The 19906-nt window shown below is 33.0% G+C and overlaps 2 protein-coding genes across 2 annotated transcripts; both read right to left on the bottom strand.

The window, feature by feature from the left end:
• Positions 1-400: 400 nt before the first annotated feature.
• On the bottom strand, positions 401-4189 carry LOC120084550 (transcription factor MYB83; the record flags this gene model as incomplete). The annotated part of the gene is made up of 2 exons (XM_039040348.1): positions 401-1478; positions 3918-4189. Coding segments are annotated over 2 exons (819 nt in total), but the record flags the coding sequence as incomplete, so codon positions are not given.
• A 10521-nt stretch (positions 4190-14710) lies between these two features.
• On the bottom strand, positions 14711-19138 carry LOC120084579 (ATP synthase subunit O, mitochondrial-like). Its single transcript, XM_039040381.1, has 7 exons — positions 19121-19138; positions 18745-19038; positions 16579-16629; positions 16148-16391; positions 15920-16032; positions 15195-15281; positions 14711-15116 (listed from the first exon to the last, which is right to left on the bottom strand). Exons 1-7 carry the CDS (start codon positions 19121-19123, stop codon positions 14988-14990), a joined length of 921 nt encoding a protein of 306 aa, XP_038896309.1. The 5' UTR covers positions 19124-19138; the 3' UTR covers positions 14711-14987.
• Between the last annotated feature and the right edge of the window lie 768 nt (positions 19139-19906).

Genomic DNA, 19906 nt, shown 5'->3' with positions numbered 1-19906 from the left:
GTAAATGTTCATCGAGATTGGTAGTTGCGATAAACTTACATGCATGAGGTGAATTTACGTAAATTTGAGAAGGTAAAAAATAGTCTTCTAAAATAAGAAAACTCAGAACTTCTATCAATTTGTTATTAATTCTCTTTTAGATGAACTATTTTTCTCCTTCAAATTTGTGTTAATTTATTTACGTCATATAAATTTATCGTAAACCAATTTCAATATTTATCAATGATGAGAGACTAAATTAAATGTTACAACTTTTTTGAATAATGTGGAACTATTTTGTTTATTATACCTTTGGGACCTAATATTGGAAATAAAATGAGGAAAATACATCAACTATTCACATTTAATTTCAAGCAAATAACAATTATAAAATTTTGCTTCTCATTTCCTTAAAAAAAAATACAACTCTAACAATAATCCATTTCTTTTGAAATTTTTCACAAGATCTGTAACTAATTTTAACATGAATTTATAGTACAAAGTAAACCGTCATTATTCTCACATATCTCTTTTGAGGAAAATTATCAATTCCTTGACGATCATCAAGACGGTGCCGTTTTAGAGGAGGAAACGGGCAAAAATGATCAAATTATTCTTTTTCTTTTTTCTTTTTGGACAAAAGTAAGTTTGATTATTAAAACTAATTTAAATCTTTTTTTCTTAATTTTTGAAACTTTTTATTTAGATTTCTAAAGTATTCTTACAAGGATAGAAAAAAAAAATTATTGGTGACAATTTTTTGAATTTTTTTTTAAAAATAAACTATAAACAAAACATTTATCAAACAAGATCAAAACATAATTTTTCTTAAGTATTAGGACATATACATTCTTTCTCTTTATATAGATAGAAAGAATTTATGCATCTCTAAAAATAAACAATAGTATTAAAATTCAGTACAAAAACTTTATTTTTTAAAAAAAAAAGTTAATTAATCAATTTGGAAATCAAGGATGAAAGGGTCAAAATCCCAAGCTCCAATTTTAAAATTATCTTGAAGTTGGTTTTGACAATTATTTCCAAACATATCCTCAACCTTAAAACTCATTTCATTATTAAATTGATGGTTGTTTTCTTGTATGTTTATGGATGATACCTTAATCTCTTCAATAATAATGTCTGCATTTCCAAGTGGAGGAAGGTGTGAAAAGTCATAAAAGTCCCTCACAAATTCCGCAGGCTCTAATATTGTTGTGGTGAAATCCCCAGAATAACCCTCTTCCATTGCACCACCACCACCAAACGTGTTGTATAGTGATTGGTTGTTGTCCAATAATGTTGGAAATAATGATGGTTCGGATGAACTTAGCTGCTCTCCGAAGCTGCTACTAGTTCTAGGTTCGGATGATTGGCTTAGGTTTGGAGAAGGGTTAATATTGTAATTACGATTCTTCATTCTCTTTTTCAACGTGGAGTTCCAGAAATTCTTTATTTCATTATCCGTACGTCCCGGAAGACGAGCTGCTATTTGAGACCACCTGATAAAATATCAAATTTTAATTTCATTAAAATATTGATTAAATTAAATTTTAAAATACCATTAAATTTTGTCCAAGAATACTCCAGTTTTTAAACTTCCAATAATACTTTTAAATATTTAGGTTTGGGGATTTGATTTTTGAAAATTGTGTTTATATTTTTAACCGTTTTTTAATCAAGATTTCTTATTTTCTATTTAAATATTCGAATTCTTAGCCAAATTTTAAAACAAAAATAAGTTCTTAAAATCTACTTTTTAGGTTTTTTTGATAACGTACTATATTCGATTTTTTATTTTTGAAAATTATGTTTGTTTTCTTACCATTACTTTATCATGTTTCTCATCTTTCCTAATTAAATATTTCAATTCTAAACCAAATTTCAAAATTCAAAAGCAAGCTTTTGAAAACTACATTTTTTAGTTTTTTAAATTTTGGATTGATTATTTTAAACACTATCAAAGGCAAAAAGTAAATATTAAAACAAACAAATCAAAAGATAGAAGTAATATTTATAAGTTTAATTTTTAAAAACCAAAAATCAAATAATTGAATCGTGTTTGATAACAATTTTGTTTGATTTTTGGTTTTTGAAAATTAAGCATGTTTCCTTCTCATTTCTTACAAGGATTTGCATCTTTCTTAAATATAATGGTTGAATTCTTAGTCACATTCCAAAAACAAAAGTAAGTTCTTAAAATCTACTTCTTTTTTTTTCAAATTTCGGCTTGGTTTTTTAAACTATTGGAAAAAAGTAGATAACAAAGGAAGAAATTTGTAAATGGAGATAGTGTCTATAGGTTTAATTTCTAAAAAGAAAAATAAAAAACCAAATAGTTACTAAATGGGCCCTTCAATAAGACCTTAGTTTTCACAATTTAGCTTGGATTTTAAATGCACTCTTAAAATGCAGACTACAAAACATAACAACAAATAGATGAAAGTGTTGTTGATAGATTCAATTTTTAAAAAAATTAATTAATTAATTAATTAAAAACCAAATGAGTTACACCAAACAAGAACTTTGTTATTTATTTTCAATTTTTGAACATTATGTTTGTTTTCTTTCTACTTCTCTTTATCACAATTTTCATTTTTTCTAACTAAAGACATGAATTCTTTAACCAAATTTCAAAATAAATACCAATTTTCAAAACTTAACTTCATTTTTTAAAACACTCCTCGAAAATAGGTAACAAAACAAAAACATTAATAGGTAAAAAAAAAATAGTAGTATTTATAAGTTTACCCTTTTAAAAACTAAAAATTCAAGTAAAGAAAACCATTTACTACCTCAATTCGTAAATTCTAATCAATAGAAAATAATGTATCCAACAACTAAATGATTAATTGACTTCAATGAAATGAATTTTTCTTTTTTCTTTTTTCTTTTTTTTTTTCCATCTAATGATGGAGTGATGTGGATTCATTGTATTAATTATTTTGCACTCAATGATATACTAAAACCTATTAACCACAAATATGGCCTACATTTTGACTTTGATCATAATCAATATCTTCTCTATAGACCTACACAAGCTTTTGTAATATTTGGCCCGTTTTATATTAAAGCTGAAATAGAAGCATAACACTATATGCAATTTCTCCTTATTGTTACCTTGATTCATAAGATGCATATGAAATAACATGCAAAAATGTTGTATGATATTCATTATATATAGTGGAAGAAGATATATTAAACAGAATGAAACAAAGTAGAGGAAGATAATTTTATTTATATTATGAGAAAATAGAAAATGGTAGAGAGAATAGCTCTATTTGTATATATTTTGTGAGGTTGTAGAAAAATACCTACAATTTTCTTTAGATAAAAAGAAATTGAAGACCACACCAACAACCAAACTCATGATAACTTAACCAAAATTCAAGGACTCTAATGAAGTAAATTAATATGTCATAGATAAAAAAAAAAATATAGGAACCAAAAATAGAAGTATATATAAGAATTAGATTAAAAAACTATTTTGGTGTCTCTTACTTTGAATAAGAGCAACGATTAATCATAGTCTAATTTATGTTTCCTTTAATTTTACACACAAAAAAGAAAATTCAAAAAAATATTTGTCACGTGACAATTTTTTATTAGATAATTGTCAAAATTGTATAAAGATAGGTGTGGTTCAGACAAGACTTAAAATTTTCTCATTCAATAAATTTTAAATTTAAATTTTCTTTAAATGAAAATTGGTTAAATAATAGTTATAATTTTCATGTAAAAAAATACCATAGGTAAACATATTTCTGAAATATATAATGAAAGCTTTTTTTTCCTTAAAAAAACAACCAACAATAGATTAATTACATATGAGAAAAATTTAAGAAATAACACATATTGTAGTAGAGGTGAAAATGGTATATTTTAGTTTAAGATTTAAGAGTAATAGATGGTGTGAATGAGGGTTAGAATTAATCTGTTACCTATTGCCAAGAAGAGAATGCAAATGTAGAATGAGTTGCTCCTCTTGAGGAGAGAAAGCTCCACGTTTAAGGTCAGGGCGGAGATAGTTAATCCAGCGGAGGCGGCAGCTCTTGCCGCAGCGGAGGAGGCCGGCGTTTCGGGCAATGTCGGTCCAGCAGCCTTGGCCGTTGGAGATCATATATCTCATCAACTTCTCGTCCTCCTCCGGCGACCAAAGGCCTTTCCTCAGCCGGATGTTGGCGGCGGTGGAATCACCTGGCTTCCTCGATATATATATAATTATATATATTATATATATATATTAATTTATACTATAATATATAATATATATCTTTTCTATATATATGTTGTTGGAAGAGAAATAACAGTAATGTTTGATATTCAGGTGGGTGTGTGTGATAATAATAATGTGTATGATCTCTCTTAGACTATATATATGTTATATGGTGTGTTTGATTTTGTAGTTGAAGTGAAATAATATTGTTTATAAATAATATATATATATATATATATAGAGAGAGAGAGAGAGAGAGAGAGAGGAAGGGAAGGGAAGGGAAGGGGGAAGGCTTGATGTTGTGGTAACGGTGATGATGATGGCGATGTGGTTGTGGGGTTGCTTAGAATGTCAATCTATGACTAAATGTCTATGGGGGAGAGAGAGAGAGAATATTTTGTTGGTTGGTTTTTGATATAGGCTAGGGTGGAGTGGACAAAACGGATTGGAGGGGGACCTAGAGAGAGAAAGAGAAAATATCCTATATATGTGACATCGAGAGAGTAAAAATATCGGTTGATATGTCGATATATCTATAAATCAGAAGATTCAACACTGGGAGAGACTTGAAATATCTGTTGATCTATTGATATATATATATGAATCAAAAAGATTTGATATCAAGAGAGAGTTTTGAAATACCATTGATACGTCGGTATATCGTAGATTAGAAGATTCGACATCAAGAGAGAGTTATAATATTTGTTGATATATTGATATATATCTGTAGATCAGAAGATTCAACATCGAGAGAGAGTTGAAATATTTGTTTATACGTTGATATATCTATAAATCAGAAGATTTGCATTGATATTAAGGATTGATTGTTATCTCTATAAATACACATAGAAATAACAAATTATATATCATTGATTTATTATATCAATCTGAATATGAATACTAATAATAAGATTGTATAAGTTTAGAAGTAAAAAAAATTTGATTATCAATTTAAATAACTTTTATAAATTTCTATATTTATCCAAATATTCATTGAATGTTGATATTTTAATCATTGAGAGGAGAGCTCATTACAATCAACATTCAAAACCCTCCTGAAAATGTATGGAGGAGCCATAATAATAATAATAATAATAATAATAATAATAATAATAATAATAATCTAAGTTTGATATTGAGCCGAGATCCAATTGAGCTATGCTCACTTTGGTGAATCGTGATTAGTTGGTTAAATTACAAATAAGAAAGTTTGAATTTAGTCCCTATGATTTATAATTAAAAATGTAGTCTCTATAGTTTGATAAATTTCTCATAAAAATTACTACGATAAGGACTATTTATGAGGTTTTATTGAATTATAAGAACTAAATCTTGACTTTTAATTAGATCATAGAAACTAAATTTTAATATTTTCCAAATTACTATAGAAACCAAAATTGTAATTTAATCTATCTATATCTAATAATATAAAACCGCCAGTCACATTATTTTACCCAACAATAAACAATTTCGAGAGGGCTCTAATTAAGTAACTCTTTTTATGCATTGTTAATTGTTAGATGATATATAATTAAATTCATCTTCAACCATCAGCTTAAGCTTTTGGATCAATCGGTAATTTAAGATTATATTAGTGCAGATGGTCAAAGGAGGTTCTGTGTTCAAGAGGATCCATGGAAGAGCCTAAGAGAGCTTGGAGAGAGCTCAAGGGATCCATGAGGTAAGCTTAGTGGAGCTCAAATGAACTCATGGGAGAGCCTAAGAGAGCTTTTAGAGAGCTCAGTAGGACCCATGAGGTGAGCTTAGAGGAGTCTAAGAAAGTTTAAGGAAGCTCAAGCATGAGAAACCGAAGCCTAGAGCAGCCTAGAAGAGCTCAGTTGAGCGATTGAAGTCGAAGTCATCCATATTCATAACGAACAAGCATTTAATAAGGCGTTGAGAATTTGACTGGTACATTAGTTGCAGTAATAATGGTGTAACCGATCAAATAGTTAACTTGACGGTTTCAAGGATTAAAGAGAAGCATTATGACCCTTAACATGGTTACATTTTACTACCTTATAAAATCGATCAAGACCATTGGTTGAAAGTATGTCAAAATATCCTACAATTTTTCTATTGTCTTGTTACTCAGAAACACTAGACTATCTTGAGCGTCGAAGTGTGTGTAGCTAGACACCACATCAATATTCATTTACTTCTGTCTTGCAGGCACTCGAATGAATCTCTCCAAAAAAAAAAAAAAAAAAAAAATCACGGTCGATCCATTTTTTAGCATCAGCAGGTTAAAAAAGATATTCTTAATGGCTTAACATATTTTTGGGTCCACGAAATGAATGTTTAATTTGTTTACACACTACTCATATTAGGACTCTCACAAACTTCTTAATCGTGCATAGTGTTATTTTTTTGTGGCTAAAACTTGTTTGTAAAATCTAAAGTTCTGTTTGGTAACCATTTGGTTTTTGTTTTTTAAAAATTAAGTCTATATTATCCACATTTTTTACAATGATTGCATCTTTCTTATGCACAATGGTTAAATTTTTAGCTAAACTCACAAAAAAAAAAAAAAAAAAAAAAAAAAAAAAAAAAAAAAAACTACTTTTTGAAAGCAACTTTTTTAGTTCTCAAAATTTGGCTTAGTTTTTTAAACCATTAGTGAAAAGTAGAGAAGAAAGGAAGAAATTTGGTGGTGGAAGTAGTGTCCATAGGCTTTGTAAACTTTTACTATATTTTTATATTTCTCTTCACATAATGGGAAAGTATAGGGGTAAATATACATGTGTGAGTACCTAAAAATAGGCACTAATTCCTAACCAAATACATAAAAAAACAAATATAAATTTACACAAATAATATAACGTTAACATCCCTCTTCAAACTCAAGGTGGTGGTAGAGTAGAAACCAACTTAAGTTTGCCATGTAACTGGCTAAAGCGTGTAGAAGAGAGTGCCTTGGTAAAAATATCGGTTGGTTGCTCGACTGTAGAGATGGCTTGAAGGTGCAGGGTGGAACTTTGAAGATGTGGCGGATAAAATAACAATCATTCTCAATGTGCTTTGTCCATTCATGGAAAACATCATTATGCGTAATCTGAATAGCACTACGGTTGTCATAATGGAGAATAGTGGCAAAGTCTTAGGGTGCCCCCATGTTTGCGAGGAGCCAATGAAGTCATGACTCCTTTGAAGTAGCATCGACAAGCGCACCATATTTAGATTTTGTGCTGTAACGAGAAACAACTGTTTGTTTCTTAATATACCAGGAAATGAGGGAATCACCCAAATAAAAATAGTAACCCGTGGTGGATTGTCTATCATTAGGATCGTCAGCCCAATCAGCATTAGAATATCCTGAGAGAATCGGGGAAGACTTAGAGGAGAACTGAAGACCCTGCCCTAGTGTGACTTTTACATAGCGCAGAATACAAATCACGACAATGAAATGAATAGTACGAGGAGCTGACATAAATTGACTGACAACATGGATCGCATAGGCAATGTATGGACGTATCACTATTAAGTAGATAAGGCTGCTAACCAATTTCCTATACAGGGTTGGATCCTCGAGGAGAACACTATCAAAAGATGTCAAGGCGACATTTGAATCTAATGGTATCCGCGAAGTGACAAAATCAGTGATACCCGAGCGAGCCAAAAGATTAGACACATATTTAGCTTGGGATAGGTAGTAATCATCAGGACAAGATGAGACCTGAAGACCAAGAAAATAATTGAGTGGTTCTAGGTCTTTCGTCTCAAAATGTTCACCTAGGCAGCGTTATAGATATGATATGGCCTGAGAATCATCACCAGTAGTAATCATGTCATCCACATACAAAAGAAAGAGAACAATGCCATGAGAAGTCTTATGAGTAAAGAGAGTTGAGTCATGAGAGCTAGAGGTAGACCCAAGTTGAGTGATAGTAGAACTGAAAGTTGCAAACCAAGCATGGGGAGCTTGTTTTAACCCATATAGTGCATGATGAAGAAGGAAGACTGCCTGAGGTGGAGGAAAGATACAAGGTCGTTGCTTTATATACTTCATCTGAAGAAGAGGCCAATGGCAGCTGCTACCACCAAAAGAATCCGAATAGATATCATTTGGGCAACTGGAGCAAAAGTTTCCTCATGATCAATACCATACTCCCAAGAATACCCTTTGGCCATCAAACTAACTTTATAGCGCTCAACTGATCCATAAGAGCGGGTCTTGATTTTATAGATCCACTTGCACCCGATAAATTTCTTGCCATGAAGTAACTCAACATAATCCCAGGTATGAATCTTTTCAAAGGCCTAAAGTTTCATATTCATTACTTGCTACTAGAGAGGGTTAGTATAGGCCTCATGATAAGATGAAGATTCAACCAAAGACGTGACAGTGGAATATAGTGATAGTCTCGGAGATGGTGAGGAGTTTCTCTTACCCAAGAGGATCGGCGAACGGGTGTAGGGTCAAGTTCTGCATCGAGAGCAGACGGTAGATCCGAGAGTGCAATGGTAAGCGAAGACTGAACAAGCTCTGAGATAGGTAGCGTGGAAGATTTAGAGTCAGACAGAGGACAGGCAGGAAATAGATCAGCAGAGGGATCAGTGAAAAATGGGTGGGGACTAGTTAGGGGAGCATGAAACAAAGAAAGACTAGAAAATAGACAATGTTCCCAAAAAGTGACATGATGAGAGATACGTAACTGGTTAGAAATGGGATCCCAACATCAAAATCCTTTTGTTCAGTTCCATAACTAAGAAAACAACATAAACGAGCCCGGGATTCAAGTTTGGTATGTTCATGAGGATGCAACAGAACAAAACATGCACACCCAAAGATTTTAAGATGAGAATAAGAGGGCAAAGTATCATACAACCATTCAAAAGGAGACAAGTTGTGGACAACAGCAGAAGAAAGACAATTGATAGTTCGAGAAAATTGAGTATGCACCATTTTAGGAAACTAAATGTAGATATGAGGTAAGGAAGAACGACTTCGAAGAAAATATATCCATGTGAAATAAGAGTAATCATCAGCAAATAACACAAAATATCGATAACCATTTACTGTAGAAGTAGGAGCAGGACCCCAAATATCAGAATGGATCAAAATAAATGGTATATCACATAATGACTCTGAAGTAGAAAAAGATGAAGTAGGCTGCTTTGCAAGTTTGCAATGTAAACAGTCAAAAGAACTAAATTGAGAAACATTATTCAAAGTACCAACAAAAATTAAATTAAGAAGTTTGTCGGAAAATAAATGACCAAGACGAAGCTGCCATTAATATATATTAGTGGTATTAATAATGGCAGTAAAGATAGATGGAAGAACGGATGGCTGAAAGAACATGAGCTCAAATAATCTTCCCACCTTGTAACCCGTACCAACCATCTGACTCGTCCATGGATCCTAAACCTAGAAACCCTGAGGAGAAAACGAAACAGAAATCCGAGGTCACAAATGACCAACAGAGGCAAGGTTAAAGGTCAATTTAGGGACATGATAAGTATCAGAAAGATTTATGGTCGACATATTAACAATGTCAATATGAGAAATAGTCAAGGGGCTACCATCAACTGGGGGAAGAGATTTGACAGGGGTGGAAAAAGACAACAATGATATACTCAAGGTCATATGCTTGCAACATGCTGAATCAAAGAGCCAAAAAGTACCTGATGTGATAGCCAAAGCAGGAGAATTGGAAGAGAGCGCCTGTTTGAGTAAATCCTAAAGGTCACTCATATAGAGACTCAGAGGAATAAAGGACATTGTATCAGATGAGGTGGTAGCAGCAACAATAGATGAAATACCAATTTTAAAAGAACTCTTGGATTTAGTAGTCTATCCTGGGGGATAAGATGGTCGAGTAGGACAATTGTCCAAAATATGATCATGTTTGTGGCAATACTTGCACTCAATGGTAGGGCAATTAGCAAACTTATAACCATGCAGTTTACAATTTTTTTAGGAAAAGGACTCAGTTGGAGAGCGTGAATGAGGAGTAGCGAAAGCAACATCAGGCGACAGAGAGAAGACCAGTCTAAGATTTTCTCTTTAAAGAGAATTTTCTGGATTATAGCATCGAGAAATGGCAAATGATTGCGATGTAATAAAGTAGCACGAACATATTCATATTCTGGATGGAAACCCATAAGAACCTTGATGAAATGCAAATGATCTAGATTGATCCTAACTGAGTCAAAATGGGCTGGAGAATAGCAAGATACTCGTTCACAGATTGTCCGGCTTCTTGATTGGTGCTAACCAGATAGTAGTGTGCGAGCCCAATAGTTAGGAATCGTGTATATAGAAAGTCCCAAATTTTTTTAGCAGTATTGAATGCATCAAACTGGGAATGTATAACACGAATGGAAGTGTTATCCAAACAAGTGACTATCTGATGATTTTTTCTATCCCAATCCTCTGGTCTCTCAACAAATTTACTATCTTCTTCAGCAGCTCCTTTTGACAGGTTGGGCAATATCTCCTGTAACAATGCTCCATATTTGCGATCAATCAAAAAACTTTTCATTTAATATGTCCAAGTGATGTAATTGGAGCCATCGAGCATAGTGCTAATAGGAGAAATACATCAATTTTTTTCCATTGATGGATACTCGGAACAGAAGGCGGTGCGATCATCGACTGACTAGTAGATGATGGCGAACAGATGATTACCACAGGTTGGATCCTGATTTGACCAGACGGAAGCATACTGGAGAGATGGTTAGGACCAACAACACTGCATCGAGCGAATGAGTGGACTGTGGAGTGGACACCATTAACGGAGCAAACCAAAGCTTGAGACCTGAAGACAAAACGGTGATCTATGAGAAGACGAACACGGAGTGAAAATCAAAGAACTGAGACTTGAAGAGACGTATACGAATGGGCGATTGGATTTGAAGATGCACGAACGCGAATGGAGCGATTGGATTTGAAGATGGGGGCCACTGATAGAGGATCGGATGACCATATCTAAAGAATCTAAATCTGAAGATGGCCATTGATGGAACAGATGTGCGGCACAAGGAGATGCGCATGGATGATCAGATCTGAAGATGCACGGATGGAGCTGTGGACTAACGGAACGAGCGTGCAAAGTTGCTGACTGACAAAACGGAGATACGCACAAACGGAGTTGCTAACTAACGAAAAGAACGTGTGACCTTGCTGATTGACAAAATAGACCTGATGAGAAGAACGAGACGGAATGGGACGGGACCAACCTTGCTAACAGAACGGAACGAACTGACAGAAAGCTTCTAATGGGAAGTTGTTGATGTCCGAGACGGGACCAACCTTGCTAACAGAACGGAACGAACTGACGGAAAGCTTCTGATGGGAAGTTGTTGATGTCCGACCTTGGTGAACAGACTTGCGGCCACTGATGAGAAGCACGACACGATTCTCAAAGTTTACTGACGGCGCATGAATCACGATGTAAAACCCTAATTCTAGGCTCTGATACCATGTAAACTTTTACTATATTTTTATATTTCTCTCCACATAATGGAAAAGTAGAGGGTAAATATACATGTGTGAGTACCTAAAAATAGGCATTAAATCCTAACCAAATACATAAAAAAACGAATATAAATTTACATAAATAATATAATATTAACAGGCTTAATATTCAAAAACAAAAACAAAAAACAAAATGGTTATTAAACGGATCTAAGTAAATCAATAATTATATATATATATATATATATATTATATATATATTATATATATATATATAACGTAACTATATTTATACGATCTTAACATATATCACAACAATGAGGCTACCTTTGAATTATTATTGAATTCATATTAAAATTTGAATGAATATCTATTATTAAAAGACCATTCATTATGATTTTCTCTATACCTTATGCATATTTTATATATAATACAGTAGATATTGCATATAAAGTTTATGTTATCTAATGCAATATTTATCTTTCCTACACACAACAAGATATCTAATTTATTCAAAAACAAGTTCAAAATATAGTTTTTTTGAACTCAATAATATATATAACAATGTAAAATCCTAAGTCACATTATTCCAACTCTCTCTCGAATAATTTTTCTTTCTACAATATGGCAACCTCTCAAATAATTCTAAAATCTTTATATGTTTCCTAATAATTACTATATATGTTAATTAACTGTTAGTTATATTGGGGCAACCTCCTCAAATAATTTTTAAAAAAAGAAGAGAGAGAAAGAGGGAGAGAGATAGTGTTGTCTTCTTGTCTTTGACTCAATTTGTTGTCTTTTTGAATGCAATATTTTTCTTCACTCACAAGGTAATCATCATTCTTTTATTTGCAAAACATTTTTGCTTCCAATTCACATAATCAATCATCTCTCTCTAAAGTTACACGTGAATTTTAAGTATTAAACCTAGAGAGAGAAAAAGAGAACAAAATTAAAAAGAAAAAAAAAAAAGAGTTTTGAGTTTGGTATGACGGTGGGAAATAGTATAGAGAGAGAACTATAGCTTTTTATTTCCATATATTTAATTTTCTATATTCAATATTGTTTGGTTTTGAAAATATGTTTCATTAGACATAACTTTAATTATTTAAACCAACCACCCTATTTTAACATACTCTTCAACCAAATTATATGCCCAACTTCTAAAGCAAATCAGACCCCCTCTATCATTATTCACTCAAAAATATATAGTTTTTATATTATTTTCCCTTTATTTTTATAATTAATTAATAAACATATTGTTTTTCCATCAATATAATAATTGAAGAAAAAATTTTGTTACAAAATTTCTACCTTTAATGATTACTAGGTGAAGAATCTCAAATTACTTGATATTGGATAAGGAAAATTTCTAGTACTACGAGAGTGTATATTCTATTTATGTCTATAAATATTAGTGAATCTCACATTAATATTAGTAGATTTCATTCTATTTTTAAAAGGAGACTGATGAAACAAATAATAAATGAAGGTAATATGAAATAATTTTCGTACTATTGTAGATCTGAGTATTTGGATGTGTTTCTTGGAGAAGTAATTTCATAGGTACTTAAATTTATTAAGTGCTTTTAACTTCAAACTAGTTTTAGAGTATGTTTACTTTTATCGTTGTTAAAATAACTTTTTTGATGTTTGACAAATGTTAAAATTGATTTTTTTTAAAAAATTAAAATAATTTAAAATCAATTTTTGAGATAGGTGATTCTTGGTGGGGTAATTGACCTAGAATCCCTCTAAAATTTTACCCACATTTCATTTATTTATTAAAAAACTAAATTCATTTTTTAAACCAAACATAATAATTCAAAATCATTTTAAAAATATATATATATGAGGATCACTTTATATGAATATTAGTTGATGGTTGGCACATTTAACTTAAATCTATAAACTAGGTTTTCCTCGTTTTTTTTTTAGGAACTAGAGAGATACCATATAAATATTCTCGTGAGATATTCAAAAGAATTTGTATGCAGAAACTTTCCAATAACTGATGAAATAATTTCTGGAATTCTTTTTTCTCGAAATTTCCAGAGGCTTTAAAAGCAATGACAGACCAATCATAAGGTGAAAAAAGTTCAAAGTACCCAAAAATAAATCGTACGATGGAAATAAAATTAAACAAATCAACAAATGGCTCAAATAAAAAGTGGATGCATTATCGGGAAAAAAAAAAAAAAAAAGTGAAAGAATTTAAGTGATGGAAAGCAACTTGCCTCAATTTGGCTAAAAGTATTTTCATCTGTGGATTTCACCAAGAAGATGTTCATGTTCTTTTTCTTCAAGTTAAAAATATTTATTTAATCATTTATTTGTTTTTATTTGTATTTTTTTTCAAATACATCAAAGATAAATTTAAAAATTAGAAAGATAGTTTCTAAACGGTGGAAAAACTCCAGACCTCTTGATCACTAACACGTTTATATGTCAATTAAGTTACGACCACTTTGGTAAATCTCAACTTTTATCATTACTATGAAAAATGACTATATATATATGATATATAAGGTATATATATTATATTACAATATAGATTTAACTCAATTAATCTTCGATGAGACAATTTTGTTTGGCTAAAACATGTATAAGTGACTAAGAAAAATTGGTCAGACATTGATTCAATCTAAGTAGTGTAGTCAACATGGATTAAACTCATTCTCTCTAAATCATTTTATTAATCTATATTTCTTTTTTAACCACTAGACTAACCTCATGATGATTCAAATACAAGTTTTACCGGCCTATATTTGTCCTCTAATTTTACATGGATTGAAATTAACCATGTTTGAAATAAATTAAGTTGTGATGTGCATAAAACTTGACCTTTTAACCTCAAATTGTGGCACCATTAATATCCTTGCAATAACTTCAATCTTATTTTGTCTAGCAAATATGATTGATTATGTCATTTAATTTGTCTGACGTCTAAAAATTGTCCTTTGTGATTCAAAATAGATCTTTATTATTATTTTTTTTTTTAATTTTCGAACTCATCAATTAAAATTTGAGGATGAGAAACAAGATTAATGTAATAACAAAATATATAATCAATGATTTAATTGCAAGCTATGTAACAATCCCAAAAAAAATAAAAAGAGAGACGTTTATCCATAGTCAAATCCTCCAATATGACTGCACATGTTACATCAAATTTAAAATTGTCTCACATGGATATAGTTATGAAGAAAAATCAACTTCTTATTTGCATATATAAGGGCATTGCCGCCCGTAATGTAAGATGAGAATCAGGCCAAAAAGGAAGGAAAATACCAAAGTTCTCTTTCATGGAGGAAAAATGGTAGCTGAAACCAGGAAGATGGTGTCCCCAGAAGATAAAAATCACTCTTTTCAGAACTTGTCAAGGTTCGCAGGTTCTCGCAAGAACCGCTCCATCTGTCGTGCTCTGGTCTTAATCGACATGTCAAATACTTTCTCACTAAATTCTACAACCAGTCCACCGAGAATACTTGGATCGATCTGGAATATACAAAGGATTAGATGTGCCTGATAAAAGGGTTAAAACAGTCGAAGGAAACAGACCCTGTGTTCAACTACCTTTTGTTCAAGCTTGACCTTTTTCCCTTGTCCAATAATATCCTGTAGAGTCTCCTTCAGTTCTTTCTCTTCTTCAGGAGGGAGGGGCTGTGGCAAGAATGAAAAAGTCAAACCAGACTATAATCATATAATACAAAACAGAAGGATTTTTTTTTTTAATTAGAAAAATCAGGAGGGTTTCAAGTGGTAATTCTAGACTTCCGGTGGTTGATAGGGGAAAAAATCCAAATGTGTAGTTATAATGGGGTATTATGTATCATCATCCTGGGTTTTTTAAGCTGAATATCTCTACACTTGGACAAACTAAAGCACATTATGCAACTTTTAACATTAAATAGCTTTTTCAACACTCTAATTACGAGATATAAAAAGGTGTAAGGCAATATATTCATCTCCCAAGTAAATACCCGCCAAGTCCCACATCTATGCATTGCATATTAACTTATTCTTAAATGTCGAATCGGGTTAATATGAAACCATGCAATAGCAGAATAGAGCTGGATGTATAGCAAAAGAATTAAAAGCTTAAGGTATATGTTCCCAGTAAAGAAGCAAAAAATAACTGAATTAATTGCAAGCTGAAAAATGATATATTATGGGTAGTGAATGGCATCCCTATGCAGTGGGGAGCGGCAAGAGGAGAAAAAGCAAAGACAGCATATGCCATATTATAACTTATAACCATGGTAGATTATGAATTTCATTATAGGAGTTCGGGAACTTACAATAACTGTAGTCACAATGGCTTTCACCTCTCCTCTATGAGCCATTGTCAACTCTAGAAACCTCTTTGCAATGCTGTCTATGTATTTCAGCCTTCCATTCTCAGCCAATACAACTGGATAGGAGCGTGATTACAAAATGGTGTATCAAATTGCTTGCTTAACCATAGCATTTTTTTCAATTAAAGAAAGAAAACATCAAGATTCAAAGGCAAGGAGTAGTAGTAATACCCAAAAAATTCTTTACAACATCTGAAAATTTAGCTGCAGCACAAACATCGTTAATAGCCTTGATCCTAGTATCTTTAGGCACTGAGAGATCTCTTGTGAACTGAGAGAAGGTGGCACTTCTTTTTGAAGCCTCGACAAGGTCGAGAAGCTCTGTCTCAACCTTATCCAAGGAATTAGCTTTTACTGCTGCAAGGTACAAAGCAGAGGCATAGTTTCCAGTCCCCCCAAACAAAACCAGAGGAACCTACAATGCCGTAAATTGAAGAAAGCGAAATGAAATTAACCAAATTACGTGTCAATATATCAGAAAAAATATAATAGTCACATGTATATCTGAATTTCAGTAAACCAAAACTGAAGATGACTGATTGACTGATACATAAAACTAGTGAAACTTTCAAGTCCTGGTAAAGGCAAGCCAGTTCTATTACTTTAACTTTTTCCTCGCTTTTCTTGGAAGCAGTTGCATAGTTCCTCGAGACCTGCATTTGAAGGAAAACAAGCATTCACTTTAATTCAATGAAAGGTTAAAGTTGATTTGATAATCTAGATCTGAGAGACGAATGGTCACAATACAACAATCGATTATAAACAACTACGAACTCTGAACACATGAACTAACAGAAACTTCACATCCATAAAGATTGAAGCAGGCTATAATTTGTGCCTACCAAAGTGAAACATTCAAGATAGACTCTGGAGACCAAACAACAAATTATGATGATTTATGATGGAAATGAATACGGAGAACTTGGAATTTCTTTCAGTTGCAAGCAGAAGTTTGACAATCAACTTCCAAAACTATTTGATCGCTGGGATAAAATAGGAGGCGAGGAAACATAGAAATTGGTAGTTTCTTTCAGAAGCTAAGAGGAGTTTTTGCCACTCTTATTTGGGATTGGCTCCCAGAGGAATCCAAAAACCAACTCAACTTGGCCATTTTAGGAGTGTCCATGCTTCTTAGTTCAGAACTAGTTTGTGCTAAACTAAGAGGAGAAACTTCCATTTACACGGAAATGGAAGATTGACTAGCTCTCCTAGATCAATCAAACCTCTCACCTTATTCTTTTCCCCTATTCGAAATTCCAGCAAAGTACCGTAAAAGGTTGAACAAAATATTAAGAGCTTCTACTGTTTAACTTGAATGAGCAAGACGCTAGCTCAGCTGAAAATGGTGTCGGTCTCATCAGGTTTGGCCGATCTTGTTCTTTAAACTGAAAGTGTAAATATCGAAATCAAAGAGATTAGAATGTTCATGAGAAGACACATTATGGAGGAGAATTGTTTTTTGATGAATAAACAACCTTTCATTGAGGAAAAATGAAAGAATACATGGTGAGAGATACTATGGAGAAGAATTGTTAGAAGCAAAAAGGGAATTGACAAATGACAACCAGCACTTTATTGTCTACTAAAAATTATTCCATTAAAACTACTATTTTCCCAAGGCCACAATTTTGGCAAGTCACATGACCCAGCAACAACCATTTGGGTGAGTCTTTTCCTAATGCCAAAAGAAGGTGAAGGAGAGATGGTTGGAATGAAAATATTATAGCCTCCCCTGTAATGGAAACTCCAAGGCATAGATCAGAGAAACAAATGAACGAAATCAAATTATGTTCATACCTATCAGTAGTGCTTTCCCTCAATGCTTCAAATTCTAAGGCGTAACTTTCTTATAGGTTTAATTTGGAGAGAAAACGTTCAAAAAAGCAGCAATTTTCACTTTGGACACTGATTTATAGAAGCTGAAGTATTTAAGGAAAATTGTAAAGGAAAAGACCTCCTCTGATTATTTTGCCCAAAAATTCGTGTGAACTGCAAAGGAAAAAAAACGACGACGAAACAATTGACCACTTGTTTTGTCATCATGCGACTGAATTCCATAAGTTGGGTTTTCCTCTTTCAAAAGTTAGGTTCAACATGGTACACGCCGAAAGATACCAGTGTTTTGCTTCCAAAGATTCTTTTTGGTCGCAAAGGATTTAGGAGAAAGGTTGCAAGGTTATTCTTCTGAGCGACTTAAATCCGACCTCCAAAGGAATCATTCTCCATAATATATATAAGGACTCCTGTGATTTTGGAACTAGTTTAGTACAGAACCTTAAATTGGAGTGCTTTACAAAAAGATGATCATGCACCCCAAGTCCCGACTTAATTAACCAAGATTGAAGCCATTTGTTTAAAACCCTTTTCTAGCAGGGGGAAAGCCTCATCTCCATGGTATTTCCAATATACGATGCCTTCCCTTTTAATGCAAGTCCAATCCGATCGTCTTTGTTTTTCAAGCTTGTATTCAAATGTCAAATCATATCTTCAACGGCAATGATGGATTCGCAAAATCATAATCGATCGAGAGAAAAAAAATAAAAACCATCCGCATCATTTAGACCCGCTAATCATTCCTCATTCAACATCACTAACGATTTGACGCCACTACAGCCCATCACCACCTCTCATCTCGGCATTTTCCCGCAAATCAAACGGATATTAGGAAAATCAAAGCCCATATCCAGGAAAGCACACTAGGAAGACGGGGGGAGATAGATACTCAGAACAGAACAATAAAAATAGATTCAGAAATCATTGATTCTAACCTCGGAGTTGGCAGTCGTGGGGCAAAGTAGGGCTCTTAGAAGAGCAGGACTCTGAGTCTGTGATTCCGATTTCAGAAGATGATTGAATTGAGGAATGATCGATCTCATACGCCCAGCCATAGCCATTTCACGAAAAGGAAAAATAAACCCTAATTTTCCAATTGACGGAGGACTGAAGCGAAAGGGGACAATACTACAAAGCGGAGATTTTTTGCAAATTGAATACTCGAGGATGATGGAGCTGGTAGGAGGACGGGCACGTGCATTGCACATGTTGTGTGGTGGGTCCTGGTCCTGGAAAGCCACGTAGGACGCTATAGCCAATATAATAATTACCACGTGGCAAAGGCACAGTATTTATTTACTAGAAAGTTACCATTACTCTAATTGTAGGGATGACTTCGATTTTTTTTTTCCTGGAATCGAAAATTCAGCAACCATTTGTTTGCCATGGCATGTAAGGAAGACCAGCCTTTTTGGTGTCTATATTTGTTTGAGATTTATTGAGAGTTGTCCAAAGCCCAAGCCCAAAGGTGCTCAAAAACAAAGGAAACGTCAAATTTTTGGGTCTTGGCTCGACCAATTTCACCAAAAGAGAAATAGTCAAACAGAACTTGCCTTTTCGCACCTTGCAATCTCAAGGATCACACCAATCTTGAAACTATCAATATTGTATATATCTCAAATGAACGTAAGAAAACGGGCCTTATAAATAGCCCCATACGACCAAACTCAAGAAGTAAACAATTCTCTCTGTGCTTAGACGAACTAAACACTTTGTGTACTTAGAAATCGGAGTGCTTTCGACTTGACACCACACTGGTGCGAGTGCTCACTATTGAAATAAATGGTAGTGACCATTCATGTGTAGGTGTATCGTTTTATAAGAACATTCTCTTGTCAATATCCCCTACAAAGTCTGAGTTAATATTGTACGATTGTATCAGCAAGTGAGTTTCAAGACATACCTTTTGTAGAACTTCTTCAAAGCTCCTTCTCCAGTTGCTATCTTTTCTAAATCTTATTGCAGACCTCCTCAAGATCTTCCCACTATTCTCTTGGTACTCTAGATTGAGTTGTGGGACTCTAAACAAGCTTGAATCAAGGGATGAAGGAGAAATGCTCACTGCAGTAATCTTGTTGAAGAATTCTTTCTTCAACC

The sequence above is a fragment of the Benincasa hispida genome, chromosome 9 (assembly GCF_009727055.1).
Source record: "Benincasa hispida cultivar B227 chromosome 9, ASM972705v1, whole genome shotgun sequence".
Classification (NCBI taxonomy): domain Eukaryota; kingdom Viridiplantae; phylum Streptophyta; class Magnoliopsida; order Cucurbitales; family Cucurbitaceae; genus Benincasa; species Benincasa hispida.
Note: the sequence above shows the minus strand (reverse complement) of the source record. Positions and strands in the feature narration are given on the sequence as shown.